Source organism: Electrona antarctica, assembly GCF_951216825.1.
Source record: "Electrona antarctica genome assembly, chromosome: 12".
NCBI lineage: Eukaryota > Metazoa > Chordata > Actinopteri > Myctophiformes > Myctophidae > Electrona > Electrona antarctica.
Window position 1 is genome coordinate 2,662,234 of NC_136793.1, and position 20,000 is coordinate 2,682,233.

The following is a 20,000-nucleotide window of genomic DNA, read 5'->3' on the forward strand; positions in this document are numbered from 1 at the left end:
GTCTAGAGGTCATGGTGGGGTCTGGGTGGGGGTCTAGAGGTCATGGTGGGGTCTGGGTGGGGGTCTATAGGTTATCGTGGGGTCTGGGTGGGGGTCTAGAGGTCATGGTGGGGTCTGGGTGGGGGTCTAGAGGTCATGGTGGGGTCTGGGTGGGGGTCTAGAGGTCATGGTGGGGTCTGGGTGGGGGTCTAGAGGTCATGGTGGGGTCTGGGTGGGGGTCTAGAGGTCATGGTGGGGTCTGGGTGGGGGTCTATAGGTTATCGTGGGGTCTGGGTGGGGGTCTATAGGTCATGGTGGGGTCTGGGTGGGGGTCTAGAGGTCATGGTGGGGTCTGGGTGGGGGTCTAGAGGTCATGGTGGGGTCTGGGTGGGGGTCTAGAGGTCATGGTGGGGTCTGGGTGGGGGTCTAGAGGTCATGGTGGGGTCTGGGTGGGGGTCTATAGGTCATCGTGGGGTCTGGGTGGGGGTCTCTGCCCCTCCAGACCCCGGGGTCTATGCCCCTCCAGCCACCTCCCCAGTACAGGGAGGTTGTGGTCCATCCAGCGGATGTTCTCCTCGATGCTCTCGTAGCTCTGCTGGATGCAGCGGAGCTGAGAGCCGCTGTCCTCCGCCAGGGAGCCGAAGAACGCACGTACCTGAACGCACACGCACACACGCACACGCGCGCACGCACGCACGCACGCACGCACGGGCGCACGCACGCACGGGCGCACGCACGCACGCACGCACGGGCGCACACACGCACGCACGCAAACACGCACACACACACACACACACAAAAACAAGTGTTGATTTCGTCGACTAAAACTAAGACGAAAAATGTTTGTCGACTACCTTTTTCCACTGACGAAAACTAAATGGAAACTAAATGAAAATGATGACTAAAACTAAGACTAAATATACTGACGATTTCGTCAACAAAAGAAAAACTAGACTAAAATGTCAGGAAGGGACTAGTGGACAAGAGATCCAGTCATTTTACACTCTGTTGCATGCTGAAAATAGCCGATCTACAAGCTCACAACGTGTCGCAGCGTGACGCGTTGTGAGCTTGTAGATCGGCGTGTGTAAAAACAGTCATTACGACGGCATCAAGGCCCGCCAAAATACAGTTTAGTCGACTAAATCACCTGTAGATTTAGTCGACTAAAACTAGACTAACACTAAAACTAAATTAAAACTATTCAAGAGACTATATGACTAAAACACCCCCCCCCCCCCCCCTCACCTCCTGCAGCATAGTGGGGGTGGAGTACTGGTCGGTCACGCCCCTCACCATGCGCGACACGGAGCTGGAGCCCAGGTCGAACCTACAGGTCAAAGGTCAGACAGAGGATCACATGACATGCCGTTCCGCCAATCACAGCCCATCACTACAACAGAGCTGGAGCCCACCCAGGTCAAAGGTCAAACACACAGGATAAAAACACATGATTGATTGATTACTATATTAACAGTTTGCACGCAGAATAAGCACAGTTAAGAGGATTACATTATTAAAATATGAATGCTTCTGAAGACGCCGATTCTACAAATGTCTTCTAAATCCTGACAGTTTTCTGAAAACCTCATGTTTTATATGTCAGTCGTTCTCAAACATTTTCATGTCAAGGACCCCCAAAAATATGTGTAATTAGCCGCCGACCCCCATCTGAAGATATGTAGTTCCATGGACCCCCCCCCCCCCCCCCCCCCCCAAGAAGCAAATATTTGAGTTAAAAACGTTCGCTGTGAAAGAATATATATTCAAAGATTTGTGACACATTTTCAAGATTTTTCAAAAAATAGCAGATCTACAAGCTCGTAGCGCAGCACTCGGTGCCGTGCTACGAGCTTGTAGATCTGCTATTTTTCAACAGCTAAAGTATAACACAATGCTTAAAACACCAAAAGGGGTTCCCGCCCTGAATGGGTCAAATAGACTTCTTGCTGGCTATTTTCTCAAACGGTCTCGTTCTCCAAGCGAGATAGAACGAGAGTCTACGGTTGGCGGTAGGTAGCCAACAGCGCCCCCCAGGGGGGGTTTACAGAAAGTGAAACGTGACGATGGGATTTTACTTGTTTTTGAACTAAGGGGGGCGGAGGAGGGGGTTTTCCAAATCACTGAATGCTCCTTTAAACGACAGCGTTTTAGCTGCTTCTACTCAGATCGTTGGTCTTTTTTCCTGTATTAGTTTATTTATTGGATTTCCATTTTGATTCTTGTTTTTTGTTCGTTTTTCCTCTTTTTCCTGTGAAGCACTTTGAACCACACCTGTCTGAACCACACCTGTCTGAACCACACCTGTCTGAACCACACCTGTCTGAACCACACCTGTCTGAACCACACCTGTCTGAACCACACCTGTCTGAATTGTGCTATATAAATAAATAAAGATTGATTGATTGATTAATTGATTGATTGATGGGATAACCCATTTAGACCTGAGGACAATTCTACAAAATGTTCTAAATCCTGACAGTTTTCTGGAAAAAACCCATGTTTCTGTCAGTGGTTCTCACAGGGTTAAAACCTCATGTTTCTGTCAGTGGTTCTCACAGGGTTAAAACCCCATGTTTCTGTCAGTGGTTCTCACAGGGTTAAAACCCCATGTTTCTATGTCAGTGGTTCTTACAGGGTTAAAACCCCATGTTTCTGTGTCAGTGGTGCTCACAGGGTTAAAACCCCATGTTTCTGTCAGTGGTTCTCACAGGGTTAAAACCCCATGTTTCTGTGTCAGTGGTTCTCACAGGGTTAAAACCCCATGTTTCTGTGTCAGTGGTTCTCACAGGGTTAAAACCCCATGTTTCTGTGTCAGTGGTTCTCACAGGGTTAAAACCCCATGTTTCTGTGTCAGTGGTTCTCACAGGGTTAAAACCCCATGTTTCTGTGTCAGTGGTTCTCACAGGGTTAAAACCCCATGTTTCTGTGTCAGTGGTGCTCACAGGGTTAAAACCCCATGTTTCTGTGTCAGTGGTGCTCACAGGGTTAAAACCCCATGTTTCTGTCAGTGGTTCTCACAGGGTTAAAACCCCATGTTTCTGTGTCAGTGGTTCTCACAGGGTTAAAACCCCATGTTTCTGTGTCAGTGGTTCTCACAGGGTTAAAACCCCATGTTTCTGTGTCAGTGGTTCTCACAGGGTTAAAACCCCATGTTTCTGTGTCAGTGGTTCTCACAGGGTTAAAACCCCATGTTTCTGTGTCAGTGGTGCTCACAGGGTTAAAACCCCATGTTTCTGTCAGTGGTTCTCACAGGGTTAAAACCCCATGTTTCTGTCAGTGGTTCTCACAGGGTTAAAACCCCATGTTTCTGTCAGTGGTTCTCACAGGGTTAAAACCCCATGTTTCTGTGTCAGTGGTTCTCACAGGGTTAAAACCCCATGTTTCTATGTCAGTGGTTCTCACAGGGTTAAAACCCCATGTTTCTGTCAGTGGTTCTCACAGGGTTAAAACCCCATGTTTCTGTCAGTGGTTCTCACAGGGTTAAAACCCCATGTTTCTGTCAGTGGTTCTCACAGGGTTAAAACCTCATGTTTCTGTGTCAGTGGTTCTCACAGGGTTAAAACCCCATGTTTCTGTGTCAGTGGTTCTCACAGGGTTAAAACCCCATGTTTCTGTCAGTGGTTCTCACAGGGTTAAAACCCCATGTTTCTGTCAGTGGTTCTCACAGGGTTAAAACCCCATGTTTCTGTCAGTGGTTCTCACAGGGTTAAAACCCCATGTTTCTATGTCAGTGGTTCTCACAGGGTTAAAACCCCATGTTTCTGTGTCAGTGGTGCTCACAGGGTTAAAACCCCATGTTTCTATGTCAGTGGTGCTCACAGGGTTAAAACCCCATGTTTCTATGTCAGTGGTTCTCACAGGGTTAAAACCCCATGTTTCTGTCAGTGGTTCTCACAGGGTTAAAACCCCATGTTTCTGTGTCAGTGGTTCTCACAGGGTTAAACCTCATGTTTCTGTGTCAGTGGTTCTCACAGGGTTAAAACCCCATGTTTCTGTCAGTGGTTCTCACAGGGTTAAAACCCCATGTTTCTATGTCAGTGGTTCTCACAGGGTTAAAACCCCATGTTTCTGTGTCAGTGGTGCTCACAGGGTTAAAACCCCATGTTTCTGTCAGTGGTTCTCACAGGGTTAAAACCCCATGTTTCTGTGTCAGTGGTTCTCACAGGGTTAAAACCCCATGTTTCTGTGTCAGTGGTTCTCACAGGGTTAAAACCCCATGTTTCTGTGTCAGTGGTTCTCACAGGGTTAAAACCCCATGTTTCTGTGTCAGTGGTTCTCACAGGGTTAAAACCCCATGTTTCTGTGTCAGTGGTTCTCACAGGGTTAAAACCCCATGTTTCTGTGTCAGTGGTGCTCACAGGGTTAAAACCCCATGTTTCTGTGTCAGTGGTGCTCACAGGGTTAAAACCCCATGTTTCTGTCAGTGGTTCTCACAGGGTTAAAACCCCATGTTTCTGTCAGTGGTGCTCACAGGGTTAAAACCCTCATGTTTCTGTCAGTGGTTCTCACAGGGTTAAAACCCCATGTTTCTGTCAGTGGTTCTCACAGGGTTAAAACCCCATGTTTCTGTGTCAGTGGTTCTCACAGGGTTAAAACCCCATGTTTCTATGTCAGTGGTTCTCACAGGGTTAAAACCCCATGTTTCTGTCAGTGGTTCTCACAGGGTTAAAACCCCATGTTTCTGTGTCAGTGGTTCTCACAGGGTTAAAACCCCATGTTTCTGTCAGTGGTTCTCACAGGGTTAAAACCCCATGTTTCTGTCAGTGGTTCTCACAGGGTTAAAACCCCATGTTTCTATGTCAGTGGTTCTCACAGGGTTAAAACCCCATGTTTCTGTCAGTGGTTCTCACAGGGTTAAAACCCCATGTTTCTGTCAGTGGTTCTCACAGGGTTAAAACCCCATGTTTCTGTCAGTGGTTCTCACAGGGTTAAAACCCAATGTTTCTGTGTCAGTGGTTCTCACATGGTTAAAACCCCATGTTTCTGTGTCAGTGGTTCTCACAGGGTTAAAACCCCATGTTTCTGTCAGTGGTTCTCACAGGGTTAAAACCCCATGTTTCTATGTCAGTGGTTCTCACAGGGTTAAAACCCCATGTTTCTGTGTCAGTGGTGCTCACAGGGTTAAAACCCCATGTTTCTGTCAGTGGTTCTCACAGGGTTAAAACCCCATGTTTCTGTGTCAGTGGTTCTCACAGGGTTAAAACCCCATGTTTCTGTGTCAGTGGTTCTCACAGGGTTAAAACCCCATGTTTCTGTGTCAGTGGTTCTCACAGGGTTAAAACCCCATGTTTCTGTGTCAGTGGTTCTCACAGGGTTAAAACCCCATGTTTCTGTGTCAGTGGTTCTCACAGGGTTAAAACCCCATGTTTCTGTGTCAGTGGTGCTCACAGGGTTAAAACCCCATGTTTCTGTGTCAGTGGTGCTCACAGGGTTAAAACCCCATGTTTCTGTGTCAGTGGTTCTCACAGGGTAAAAAACCCCATGTTTCTATGTCAGTGGTTCTCACAGGGTTAAAACCCCATGTTTCTGTCAGTGGTTCTCACAGGGTTAAAACCCCATGTTTCTGTGTCAGTGGTTCTCACAGGGTTAAAACCCCATGTTTCTGTCAGTGGTTCTCACAGGGTTAAAACCCCATGTTTCTGTCAGTGGTTCTCACAGGGTTAAAACCCCATGTTTCTGTCAGTGGTGCTCACAGGGTTAAAACCCCATGTTTCTGTCAGTGGTTCTCACAGGGTTAAAACCCCATGTTTCTGTCAGTGGTTCTCACAGGGTTAAAACCCCATGTTTCTGTCAGTGGTTCTCACAGGGTTAAAACCCCATGTTTCTGTCAGTGGTTCTCACAGGGTTAAATCCCCATGTTTCTGTCAGTGGTTCTCACAGGGTTAAAACCCCATGTTTCTGTGTCAGTGGTTCTCACATGGTTAAAACCCCATGTTTCTGTGTCAGTGGTTCTCACAGGGTTAAAACCCCATGTTTCTGTCAGTGGTTCTCACAGGGTTAAAACCCCATGTTTCTGTGTCAGTGGTTCTCACAGGGTTAAACCTCATGTTTCTGTGTCAGTGGTTCTCACAGGGTTAAAACCCCATGTTTCTGTCAGTGGTTCTCACAGGGTTAAAACCCCATGTTTCTATGTCAGTGGTTCTCACAGGGTTAAAACCCCATGTTTCTGTGTCAGTGGTGCTCACAGGGTTAAAACCCCATGTTTCTGTCAGTGGTTCTCACAGGGTTAAAACCCCATGTTTCTGTGTCAGTGGTTCTCACAGGGTTAAAACCCCATGTTTCTGTGTCAGTGGTTCTCACAGGGTTAAAACCCCATGTTTCTGTGTCAGTGGTTCTCACAGGGTTAAAACCCCATGTTTCTGTGTCAGTGGTTCACACAGGGTTAAAACCCCATGTTTCTGTGTCAGTGGTTCTCACAGGGTTAAAACCCCATGTTTCTGTGTCGGTGGTTCTCACAGGGTTAAAACCCCATGTTTCTGTGTCAGTGGTGCTCACAGGGTTAAAACCCCATGTTTCTGTGTCAGTGGTGCTCACAGGGTTAAAACCCCATGTTTCTGTGTCAGTGGTTCTCACAGGGTTAAAACCCCATGTTTCTGTCAGTGGTTCTCACAGGGTTAAAACCCCATGTTTCTGTCAGTGGTGCTCACAGGGTTAAAACCTCATGTTTCTGTCAGTGGTTCTCACAGGGTTAAAACCCCATGTTTCTGTCAGTGGTTCTCACAGGGTTAAAACCCCATGTTTCTGTGTCAGTGGTTCTCACAGGGTTAAAACCCCATGTTTCTATGTCAGTGGTTCTCACAGGGTTAAAACCCCATGTTTCTGTCAGTGGTGCTCACAGGGTTAAAACCCCATGTTTCTGTGTCAGTGGTGCTCACAGGGTTAAAACCCCATGTTTCTGTCAGTGGTGCTCACAGGGTTAAAACCCCATGTTTCTGTGTCAGTGGTTCTCACAGGGTTAAAACCCCATGTTTCTGTGTCAGTGGTTCTCACAGGGTTAAAACCCCATGTTTCTGTGTCAGTGGTGCTCACAGGGTTAAAACCCCATGTTTCTGTCAGTGGTTCTCACAGGGTTAAAACCCCATGTTTCTGTGTCAGTGGTTCTCACAGGGTTAAACCTCATGTTTCTGTGTCAGTGGTTCTCACAGGGTTAAAACCCCATGTTTCTGTCAGTGGTTCTCACAGGGTTAAAACCCCATGTTTCTATGTCAGTGGTTCTCACAGGGTTAAAACCCCATGTTTCTGTCAGTGGTTCTCACAGGGTTAAAACCCCATGTTTCTGTCAGTGGTTCTCACAGGGTTAAACCTCATGTTTCTGTGTCAGTGGTTCTCACAGGGTTAAAACCCCATGTTTCTGTCAGTGGTTCTCACAGGGTTAAAACCCCATGTTTCTGTCAGTGGTTCTCACAGGGTTAAAACCCCATGTTTCTGTGTCAGTGGTTCTCACAGGGTTAAAACCCCATGTTTCTGTCAGTGGTTCTCACAGGGTTAAAACCCCATGTTTCTGTCAGTGGTTCTCACAGGGTTAAAACCCCATGTTTCTGTGTCAGTGGTGCTCACAGGGTTAAACCTCATGTTTCTGTGTCAGTGGTTCTCACAGGGTTAAAACCCCATGTTTCTGTCAGTGGTTCTCACAGGGTTAAAACCCCATGTTTCTATGTCAGTGGTTCTCACAGGGTTAAAACCCCATGTTTCTGTCAGTGGTTCTCACAGGGTTAAAACCCCATGTTTCTGTCAGTGGTTCTCACAGGGTTAAACCTCATGTTTCTGTGTCAGTGGTTCTCACAGGGTTAAAACCCCATGTTTCTGTCAGTGGTTCTCACAGGGTTAAAACCCCATGTTTCTGTCAGTGGTTCTCACAGGGTTAAAACCCCATGTTTCTGTGTCAGTGGTTCTCACAGGGTTAAAACCCCATGTTTCTGTCAGTGGTTCTCACAGGGTTAAAACCCCATGTTTCTGTCAGTGGTTCTCACAGGGTTAAAACCCCATGTTTCTGTGTCAGTGGTGCTCACAGGGTTAAAACCCCATGTTTCTGTCAGTGGTGCTCAAACATTCTCATGTCAAGAACCCCCACAAATAAATGTAATCCCCAGGTCTGTGATCAAAGCACCCAATAGTTTGAGTGTACTGTCTGTGTCACCTGGTACGGACATAGTGTCACCTGGTACGGACATAGTGGCAGAGGGGCAGAGGGTCCTGTCTGTGTCACCTGGTACGGGCACAGTGTCACCTGGTACGGGCATAGTGGCAGAGGGTCCTGTCTGTGTCACCTGGTACGGGCATAGTGGCAGAGGGTCCTGTCTGTGTCACCTGGTACGGACATAGTGTCACCTGGTACGGGCATAGTGGCAGAGGGGCAGAGGGTCCTGTCTGTGTCACCTGGTACGGGCACAGTGTCACCTGGTACGGGCATAGTGGCAGAGGGTCCTGTCTGTGTCACCTGGTACGGGCATAGTGGCAGAGGGTCCTGTCTGTGTCACCTGGTACGGACATAGTGTCACCTGGTACGGGCATAGTGGCAGAGGGGCAGAGGGTCCTGTCTGTGTCACCTGGTACGGGCATAGTGGCAGAGGGTCCTGTCTGTGTCACCTGGTACGGGCATAGTGGCAGAGGGTCCTGTCTGTGTCACCTGGTACGGGCATAGTGGCAGAGGGTCCTGTCTGTGTCAACTGGTACGGGCACAGTGTCACCTGGTACGGGCACAGTGTCACCTGGTACGGGCACAGTGTCACCTGGTACGGGCACAGTGTCACCTGGTACGGGCATAGTGTCACCTGGTACGGGCACAGTGGCACCTGGTACGGGCACAGTGGCACCTGGTACGGGCACAGTGGCACCTGGTACGGGCACAGTGGCACCTGGTACGGACACAGTGTCACCTGGTACGGGCATAGTGTCACCTGGTACGGGCATAGTGTCACCTGGTACGGGCATAGTGTCACCTGGTACGGGCATAGGAGGGAGGCGTACCGGCTGGAGAGAATGGACATGACCAGATGTAAGGGCAGTGGGGTGAAAGGTCAAGGCGTGGCCCACCCTCTGGTCACCTTGACCTCCTTAACGTCCCTGTGGACCTTCCCTTTCCACTGAACATGCAATGGTTATTATAGTCAACTAAAACTAACTAACAAAAAAGGAAAAACTAAAACTGAAAAAATTTAAATAAATTGTTGACTGGAACTAAATAAAAACAAAAAAAAAAGGAAAATAAAAACGATAACTAACTTAAACTGACCATAGAGTCTGGGTCCTGACCATAGAGTCTGGGTCCATAGAGTCTGGGTCCTGACCATAGAGTCTGGGTCCATAGAGTCTGGGTCCTGACCATGGAGTCTGGGTCCATAGAGTCTGGGTCCATAGAGTCTGGGTCCATAGAGTCTGGGTCCTGACCATAGAGTCTGGGTCCATAGAGTCTGGGTCCTGACCATAGAGTCTGGGTCCATAGAGTCTGGGTCCATAGAGTCTGGGTCCTGACCATAGAGTCTGGGTCCTGACCATAGAGTCTGGGTCCATAGAGTCTGGGTCCATAGAGTCTGGGTCCATAGAGTCTGGGTCCTGACCATAGAGTCTGGGTCCATATAGTCTGGGTCCTGACCATAGAGTCTGGGTCCATAGAGTCTGGGTCCTGACCATAGAGTCTGGGTCCTGACCATAGAGTCTGGGTCCATAGAGTCTGGGTCCTGACCATAGAGTCTGGGTCCTGACCATAGAGTCTGGGTCCATAGAGTCTGGGTCCTGACCATAGAGTTTGGGTCCTGACCATAGAGTCTGGGTCCATAGAGTCTGGGTCCTGACCATAGAGTCTGGGTCCATAGAGTCTGGGTCCTGACCATAGAGTCTGGGTCCTGACCATAGAGTCTGGGTCCATAGAGTCTGGGTCCATAGAGTCTGGGTCCATAGAGTCTGGGTCCTGACCATAGAGTCTGGGTCCTGACCATAGAGTCTGGGTCCATAGAGTCTGGGTCCTGACCATAGAGTCTGGGTCCATAGAGTCTGGGTCCATAGAGTCTGGGTCCATAGAGTCTGGGTCCTGACCATAGAGTCTGGGTCCATAGAGTCTGGGTCCATAGAGTCTGGGTCCTGACCATAGAGTCTGGGTCCTGACCATAGAGTCTGGGTCCATAGAGTCTGGGTCCATAGAGTCTGGGTCCTGACCATAGAGTCTGGGTCCATAGAGTCTGGGTCCATAGAGTCTGGGTCCTGACCATAGAGTCTGGGTCCATAGAGTCTGGGTCCTGACCATAAAGTCTGGGTCCTGACCATAGAGTCTGGGTCCATAGAGTCTGGGTCCATAGAGTCTGGGTCCAGAGAGTCTGGGTCCATAGAGTCTGGGTCCTGACCATAGAGTCTGGGTCCATAGAGTCTGGGTCCATAGAGTCTGGGTCCTGACCATAGAGTCTGGGTCCTGACCATAGAGTCTGGGTCCATAGAGTCTGGGTCCATAGAGTCTGGGTCCTGACCATAGAGTCTGGGTCCATAGAGTCTGGGTCCTGACCATAGAGTCTGGGTCCATAGAGTCTGGGTCCATAGAGTCTGGGTCCTGACCATAGAGTCTGGGTCCATAGAGTCTGGGTCCATAGAGTCTGGGTCCTGACCATAGAGTCTGGGTCCATAGAGTCTGGGTCCATAGAGTCTGGGTCCTGACCATAGAGTCTGGGTCCTGACCATAGAGTCTGGGTCCATAGAGTCTGGGTCCAAAGAGTCTGGGTCCATAGAGTCTGGGTCCTGACCATAGAGTCTGGGTCCTGACCATAGAGTCTGGGTCCATAGAGTCTGGGTCCATAGAGTCTGGGTCCTGACCATAGAGTCTGGGTCCATAGAGTCTGGGTCCTGACCATAGAGTCTGGGTCCATAGAGTCTGGGTCCATAGAGTCTGGGTCCTGACCATAGAGTCTGGGTCCATAGAGTCTGGGTCCATAGAGTCTGGGTCCTGACCATAGAGTCTGGGTCCATAGAGTCTGGGTCCTGACCATAGAGTCTGGGTCCTGACCATAGAGTCTGGGTCCATAGAGTCTGGGTCCAAAGAGTCTGGGTCCTGACCATAGAGTCTGGGTCCTGACCATAGAGTCTGGGTCCTGACCATAAAGTCTGGGTCCATAGAGTCTGGGTCCATAGAGTCTGGGTCCTGACCATAGAGTATGGGTCCATAGAGTCTGGGTCCTGACCATAGAGTCTGGGTCCATAGAGTCTAGGTCCATAGAGTCTGGGTCCTGACCATAGAGTCTGGGTCCTGACCATAGAGTCTGGGTCATGACCATAGAGTCTGGGTCCTGACCATAGAGTCTGGGTCCATAGAGTCTGGGTCCTGACCATAGAGTCTGGGTCCATAGAGTCTGGGTCCTGACCATAGAGTCTGGGTCCATAGAGTCTGGGTCCATAGAGTCTGGGTCCTGACCATAGGGTCTGGGTCCATAGAGTCTGGGTCCTGACCATAGAGTCTGGGTCCTGACCATAGAGTCTGGGTCCTGACCATAGAGTCTGGGTCCATAGAGTCTGGGTCCTGACCATAGAGTCTGGGTCCATAGAGTCTGGGTCGTGACCATAGAGTCTGGGTCCTGACCATAGAGTCTGGGTCCTGACCATAGAGTCTGGGTCCATAGAGTCTGGGTCCTGACCATAGAGTCTGGGTCCTGACCATAGAGTCTGGGTCCATAGAGTCTGGGTCCTGACCATAGAGTCTGGGTCCTGACCATAGAGTCTGGGTCCATAGAGTCTGGGTCCTGACCATAGAGTCTGGGTCCTGACCATAGAGTCTGGGTCCTGACCATAGAGTCTGGGTCCTGACCATATAGTCTGGGTCCATAGAGTCTGGGTCCTGACCATATAGTCTGGGTCCTGACCATAGAGTCTGGGTCCATAGAGTCTGGGTCCTGACCATAGAGTCTGGGTCCTGACCATAGAGTCTGGGTCCATAGAGTCTGGGTCCTGACCATAGAGTCTGGGTCCATAGAGTCTGGGTCCTGACCATAGAGTCTGGGTCCTGACCATAGAGTCTGGGTCCATAGAGTCTGGGTCCTGACCATAGAGTCTGGGTCCATAGAGTCTGGGTCCTGACCATAGAGTCTGGGTCCTGACCATAGAGTCTGGTCCTGACCATAGAGTCTGGGTCCATAGAGTCTGGGTCCATAGAGTCTGGGTCCTGACCATAGAGTCTGGGTCCATAGAGTCTGGGTCCATAGAGTCTGGGTCCTGACCATAGAGTCTGGGTCCTGACCTGGCAGCGGAAATAACTCCACCCCCTCCTGGGGGAGGAGTTATCAACTGTCAGAGGAAAGGAACCCTGCAACCAATCAGCCAATCAGAGTGCACAGAGCTACTGCCCACCACTAGCAGAGAGGCAGCCAATCAGAGTGCACAGAGACACTACTAGTAGAGAGGCAGCCAATCAGAGTGCACAGAGCTACTGCCCACTACTAGCAGAGAGGCAGCCAATCAGAGTGCACAGAGCTACTGCCCACCACTAGCAGAGAGGCAGCCAATCAGAGTGCACAGAGGCACTGCCCACTGCTAGGAGAGAGGCAGCCAGTCAGAGTGCACAGAGCTACTGCCCACTGCTAGCAGAGAGGCAGCCAATCAGAGTGCACAGAGCTACTGCCCACCACTAGCAGAGAGGCAGCCAATCAGAGTGCACAGAGCTGAATTTCTAAAATGCAAGTCAAAGCTAGCCAAGCGCTTCGACAGTGTTCGCCAAGCTCGTTTGAACAACCTAAATACACAACGAATCAAGCTACGAAACAGTGTAACTGCCATGACCAAATCAGCTAAAAGTAACTTCATTAATGATAAAGCTCAGGAAAACAAAAACAATCCTCATGAGCTCTGGAAGCTACTAAACAATCAACTAAGCTATGGTCAGAAACTAAAAACCAGATTTTCGAACATAAACATCAAATCAGACAACACTCTCATCACTGACAACCTTGATGTGGCCAACTACTTGAATATCTTCTTTACAAACATAGCAACAACTCTGGTTAACAAACTGCCCTCCCACTCTGGGCTCTTTGGTGTAGAGCACATTACAACCTTCTACAGAAACCTAGGTGTTTGTAAAGACGATTTTAAACTAGTTATGGTAACAACTGATGAGGTAATTAAGAAACTGAGTGCCCTCCAACCCCACAAGGCCACAGGCCATGACAACATTCCCTCCAAATTTCTCAGAGACTCAGCCATCTCTATAGCTCCAATCATCACCCACATAGTAAACCTCTCCATCAAACAGGGACAGGTCCCCCAAGACTTCAAACTGGCCAAAGTAACCCCCTTGCACAAGAAAGGGAGTAAATTAGACCCCGGCAACTACCGCCCTATTTCTATTCTTAGTTCCATCTCGAAAGTGATGGAAAAAATAGTCTATGAACAGGTTGAAAAGTATCTTGCCACTAATAAATTATTGTACGAGTTCCAATCTGGCTTCAGAACATCCCACTCCACTGACACATGCCTTCTCTATTTGAGCGACCACATCAAACAAGAGGTGGACGCTGGCAAATACTGCGGCATGGTCATGCTGGACCTCCAAAAGGCTTTTGACACCGTGAACCACTCCATACTGGTTAACAAGCTAAAAGCAATTGGTTTCGATAGCACATCAGTGAGCTGGATGCAATCCTACCTGGAGGGGAGAGAACAGATGGTGGAAGTGAACGGAACACTGTCCCCCCCCCTCCCAGTGAGCTGTGGCGTTCCACAAGGAAGCATACTAGGGCCTCTACTGTTCCTAATATATGTAAACGACATGACTTCAGCTTGTGACTGCAACTTGTTCCTGTTCGCAGATGACTCAGCACTGCTGGTCTCGGACAGGGACAAACTGCAGGTTGAAAATGCCCTCAGCTCTGAACTCGGTAGAATCTGCACCTGGCTCGCTGATAACAAACTATCTTTACACCTGGGAAAAACTGAATCCATTCTCTTTGGCTCTATTAGTAATCTCAGCAAGGCAAATGGCTTCTTGGTTAGAGTGGGTGACAATGTTATCACACGTAAAGATGAAATTACCTACCTAGGTTCCATCCTGGAGGCTAATCTTTCCGGTGATAAAATGGCCACCAACGTAATCAAAAAAGTCAACCATAGAACAAGATTCCTCTACAGGATCTCCTCACTGGTCAACAAAAACACCTTGAAGACCTTAACAGGAGCCCTTGTACAAGGTTTCTTTGACTATGCATGCACCTCCTGGTACCACAGCACCTCAAAGGCCCTTAAAACCAGGCTCCAGACTTCCCAAAACAAACTGGTCAGGCTCCTACTTGATCTAGCCCCCCGAACCCACCTCACCCCTGCCCACTTCGACAGGCTGGAATGGCTTAGGGTCGACGACAGAGTACAGCATCTTGCAATGGGTCTGGTCCACAAGATTCGATACACCACCAAGATACCCATGTACCTGTCTAGATACTTCCTTAATGTTAACGAAGTCCACACCCACAACACCAGAGGGAGTGCAACGAACCATGTACAACCCAGATTCGGCACAAACAAGGGACTAAATTCTTTTCGCTCCTATGCCACCAAAATGTGGAACGCCCTACCAACTGTCATTAAGACATGCGAATCCCTTGACTCCTTCAAAACCGCTCTCAAAGGGCACCTACGGATGGCTGCAATTCGAAACTGGCCCCCGTAAAATCTGAATCCCCCCCCCCCGCCCCCCCCCTTTTTTCCCCTCACTGTATATATTTCTTTTCCCTTTTTACCTCCCTTATGATGAATTCCTGTTCTGTCTATAGAAGTGTCTATTTGTACGTCTCTAAATGTTTTGATGATTTGAACATGGTGGACCCTATTGGAAACAAGTGTAATGCTTAATTGGGTCGTCCACTCACAGTTAACAGCCTTTGTATTGAGTTTGTGCTTGAAATGTACTGTAATTCTGCAAACTGTTAATAAATTCTTCAATCAATCAATCAAAAAAAGCTACTGCCCACCACTAGCAGAGAGGCAGCCAATCAGAGTGCACAGAGCCACTGCCCACCACTAGCAGAGAGGCAGCCAATCAGAGTGCACAGAGCCACTGCCCACCACTAGCAGAGAGGCAGCCAATCAGAGTGCACAGAGCTACTGCCCACTACTAGCAGAGAGGCAGCCAATCAGAGTGCACAGAGCTACTGCCCACTGCTAGCAGAGAGGCAGCCAGTCAGAGTGCACAGAGACACTACTAGCAGAGAGGCAGCCAATCAGAGTGCACAGAGCCACTGCCCACTACTAGCAGAGAGGCAGCCAATCAGAGTGCACAGAGCTACTGCCCACTACTAGCAGAGAGGCAGCCAATCAGAGTGCACAGAGCTACTGCCCACTACTAGTAGAGAGGCAGCCAATCAGAGTGCACAGAGCTACTGCCCACTACTAGCAGAGAGGCAGCCAATCAGAGTGCACAGAGCTACTGCCCACTACTAGTAGAGAGGCAGCCAATCAGAGTGCACAGAGACACTGCCCACTAGCCAGCAGTACTAGGCTGTTGCTGCTCCTCGGTTGGAGAAAGCAGCATTATTATTCAGTATTATAAAACAAAAAAGACAGCTGAGTGCAAAAAATAAAGAGATGGATTCCCCACCGTGGCAAGTTTGACAACAGCAGCAGCAAAGTTTCAGCCTTAGCTAGTTAGCTCCATGCAAGCTAATCTTTAGCTTCGATCAGCGTCAACTTAGACGAGAGACGGAACAGCGCAACAAGCTGACAGCTGAGCATGACGAAATGCTCAAGTTCTTAAAATGATATCTCCCCAGAGTTCCCAACAGTTTTGGTTGACAAATATGACCGCTGTTTGTCAATACTTATGTGACAGACCATGCTATGATGCTAATAACCCCTTTAAGTGCTAACCAATGCTTAAATAGAACGGACGTCACTAGTTATATTGTGGAACACAGACAGACACAGTGTGCTGTGTAGAACAGGGGTTCTCAACGTTTTTGGCCGGGGACCCCCGAAAATGCTTTGGCAACGTCTCGGGACCCCCGCCCCGCCCCCTCCCGACCCCCAATATAAATTGACTGCTACAATAACCTTAAACCATTTTGGGCGGGAACCCCTTTGTGTTTTAAGCATTGTTATAATTTAGCTATTTAAAAATAGCAGATCTACAAGCTCATAGCGCGCCACCGAGTGGCGCGCTATGAGCTTGTAGGTCTGCTATTTTTGAAATAATTTGGGGACCCCCTAAAATAATTTGGCGACCCCCCGAGGGGTCGCGACCCACGGGTTGAGAACCCCTGGTGTAGAACAGTGATCAGGAGTCCCCACTACCAGCCAAATGATAGGTTCCATTTGTACACTCTCAGAGTTAAATTGACATTGATTTATATAATAATTTGGGGTCCCAGAGATACAAATGGCTTTAAATGGGGGTCAGTAGCTAATACATGTCAACTTGTGGTCCTTAAAATTAAAACGATGTGAATCATTGATAGATCCATAAAAACACAGCTGCTGTATTGGGGCAAATGAGTTTCAAAACCTATATTCAGAATTAATGTGTATAGCCTACCTATGCTATTGATAAATGTATTAACACAAAAAAACCCTGATCAATGTGTATAATAATAATAATAGTATGGATCAAAAAAGGCATAGAATACAATAGAAGAAATTTGTGGCTAGAACACTTCCACATTTGAAGTGAGTATAGGATCAATTTGGTAAAAATAAATGGGTCAGTTATTAGTACTCATGTGGAACTTCTTTGTTGACTATTATTGTTTGTTTGAGTATTATTCTGGGGAGGTGTTGTTCTCTGTTCTGAGTATTATTCTGGGGAGGTGTTGTTCTCTGTTCTGAGTATTATTCTGGGGAGGTGTTGTTCTCTGTTTTGAGTATTATTCTGGGGAGGTGTTGTTCTCTGTTTGAGTATTATTCTGGGGAGGTGTTGTTCTCTGTTTTGAGTATTATTCTGGGGAGGTGTTGTTCTCTGTTTTGAGTATTATTCTGGGGAGGTGTTGTTCTCTGTTTTGAGTATTATTCTGGGGAGGTGTTGTTCTCTGTTTGAGTATTATTCTGGGGAGGTGTTGTTCTCTGTTTTGAGTAATATCACTTGATCTAACCCTGTATTATTAGTATTATTCTGGGGAGGTGTTGTTCTCTGTTCTGAGTAATATCACTTGATCTAACCCTGATTCAACATGCCAGACTATCAAATCTGTAATAAAAGGTAAAGATAAAAAGTGTGCTATCTGCCAGATTTAGGAAAGCATAGAGAGACTTAAATATGTGCTGGATCGGATCGATATCGGTAATCGGATCGGTTTTGATGATTTTAGATCGGTATCGGATCGGGGGGTGGAAAAAGTGGATTGAGGCATCTCTACTTGACATTGTTCACAAGTTAAACAATAAAACTTCTACTGATGCCAATGATATTGATATGTTAGTAAGCGGTTGAAGATGGATGGATGGATGGATGGATGGATGGCCGCCAACCCCAATCTGAAAATATGTTGTTCCAGTGACCCCCCCCCCCCCCCCCCCCCCCCCCCCCCCCCAGAGGCAAATATTTGAGTTAAAAACGTTCACTCTGAAAGAATATATAATATTCAAATATTTGCGCCACATTTTCACGATTTTTCAAAAATAGCAGGCCTACAAGCTAGCAACCGAGTGCCGCGCTACGAGCTTGTAGATCTGCTATTTTTCAATAGCTAAAGCATAACATAATGCTTTAAAACACCAAAAGGGGTTCCCGCCCAGAATGGGAGGAGGTGAGACTGACTTGGTGATGATGTGGTGCCAGTTGTCCCGGAGGAAGTCCCAGGCCAGACGGTGTCCTCGGGGGTTCCTGCTCACCGACACCAGCACCCCGGGGAGGTCATGGGTCTTCAGGACGTCCCCCTGGAGACAGTGGTCCAGCAGCCTGCAGGGGACACACAGAGACATGAGACACCACCCCACAGAGACACAGAGACATGAGACACCACCCCACAGAGACACAGAGACACACAGAGACACAGAGACATGAGACACCACCCCACAGAGACACAGAGACACACAGAGACACAGAGACATGAGACACCCCCCCACAGAGACACAGAGACATGAGACACCACCCCACAGAGACACAGAGACATGAGACACACAGAGACACAGAGACATGAGACACCACCCCACAGAGACACACAGAGACACAGAGACATGAGACACCCCCCCACAGAGACACAGAGACACACAGAGACACAGAGACATGAGACACCACCCCACAGAGACACACAGAGACACAGAGACATGAGACACCCCCCCACAGAGACACAGAGACACACAGAGACACAGAGACATGAGACACACAGAGACACAGAGACATGAGACACCACCCCACAGAGACACAGAGACATGAGACACCACCCCACAGAGACACACAGAGACACACAGAGACACAGAGACACCACCCCACAGAGACACAGAGACACACAGAGACACAGAGACATGAGACCCACAGAGACACAGAGACATGAGACACCACCCCACAGAGACACAGAGACATGAGACACCACCCCACAGAGACACACAGAGACACAGAGACATGAGACACCACCCCACAGAGACACAGAGACACACAGAGACACGAGCCACCACCCCACAGAGACACAGAGACCCACAGAGACATGAGACACCACCCCACAGAGACACAGAGACATGAGACACCACCCCACAGAGACACACAGACATGAGACACCACACTACAGGAGACACACAGAGACATGAGACAGTGGTCCAGGAGCCTGCAGGGGACACACAGAGACATGAGACAGTGGTCCAGGAGCCTGCAGGAGACACACAGAGACATGAGACACACTGAGACATCTCAGTCTCTTCAGGATGTCCCCCTGGAGACAGTGGTCCAGCAGCCTACAGGAGACACTGAGACACACAGACACCGGCAGTACCGGTACTCACCACTGCAGCTTGTGGCGCTGTGGGCTGATGGTCAGAATGCAGTACCGGTACTCACCACTGCAGCTTGTGGCGCTGTGGGCTGATGGTCAGAATGCAGTACCGGTACTCACCACTGCAGCTTGTGGCGCTGTGGGCTGATGGTCAGAATGCAGTACCGGTACTCACCACTGCAGCTTGTGGTGCTGTGGGCTGACGGTCAGAATGCAGTACCGGTACTCACCACTGCAGCTTGTGGCGCTGTGGGCTGATGGTCAGCGCGTACTTGATGCGACTCTTCACGGAGTCTTGCAACGAGCCGCGGTACTTCTCCAACAGGAAGTCCCAGCCGTCGGGCGTGCGAGCTCCGACGTAGAACACCGCAAGGCTGACGTCACTGGGAATACTGAGAGAGAGAGAGAGAGGGAGAGAGAGGGAGGGAGAGAGAGGGAGAGAGAGGGAGGGAGAGAGAGGGAGAGGGGGAGAGACAGAGAGAGAGACAGAGGGAAAGACAGAGGGAGAGGGGGGGAGAGAGAGAGAGAGAGAGAGAGAGAGAGAGAGAGAGAGATAGAGGGAGAGAGAGAGAGAGAGAGAGATAGAGGGAGAGAGAGATAGAGGGAGAGAGAGGGAGAGAGAGAGATAGAGGGAGAGAGAGAGAGAGATATAGAGGGAGAGAGAGAGAGAGATAGAGGGAGAGAGAGAGAGATAGAGATAGAGAGAGAGAGATAGAGATAGAGGGAGAGAGAGATAGAGGGAGAGAGAGAGAGAGAGAGAGATAGAGGTAGAGAGAGAGTGAGATAGAGGGAGAGAGAGATAGAGAGATAGAGGGAGAGAGAGAGAGAGATAGAGATAGAGGGAGATAGAGGGAGAGAGAGAGAGAGAGAGATAGAGATAGAGGGAGAGAGAGAGAGAGAGAGAGAGATAGAGGGAGAGAGAGAGAGAGAGCGATCTCAATGTTCAATGTATGAACATTGATATTTTATGAACAATGATATTTTGTCGTGTTTATGCTTGATGTTTTAGTCCTCCTGGGCCACTAGTTCCAGCAGGGGGCAGTGGTGAATACCTGTGGTTCATACAACAACAAAGACAGTCACAGAGGAGCCCCCACCGGGAGGACATACTGTTGTATGAGGAGCCCCCACCGGGAGGAC

General features: G+C 48.9%; 1 protein-coding gene across 3 annotated transcripts in view; it reads right to left on the bottom strand.

The window, feature by feature from the left end:
- Positions 1-303: 303 nt before the first annotated feature.
- erap2 (endoplasmic reticulum aminopeptidase 2) overlaps positions 304-20,000 on the bottom strand; it is an 82,824-nt gene continuing 63,127 nt past the window's right edge. For all 3 annotated transcript variants that reach the window (XM_079515634.1, XM_079515636.1, XM_079515635.1), the window contains exons 17-20: positions 19,091-19,252; positions 17,693-17,833; positions 1,228-1,309; positions 304-634 (exon numbers count right to left, since the gene is read on the bottom strand). In XM_079515634.1, coding sequence (XP_079371760.1) covers positions 437-634; positions 1,228-1,309; positions 17,693-17,833; positions 19,091-19,252 — 583 coding nt within the window. In that variant the 3' untranslated portion in view covers positions 304-436. The remainder of the gene's footprint in view (positions 635-1,227; positions 1,310-17,692; positions 17,834-19,090; positions 19,253-20,000) is intronic.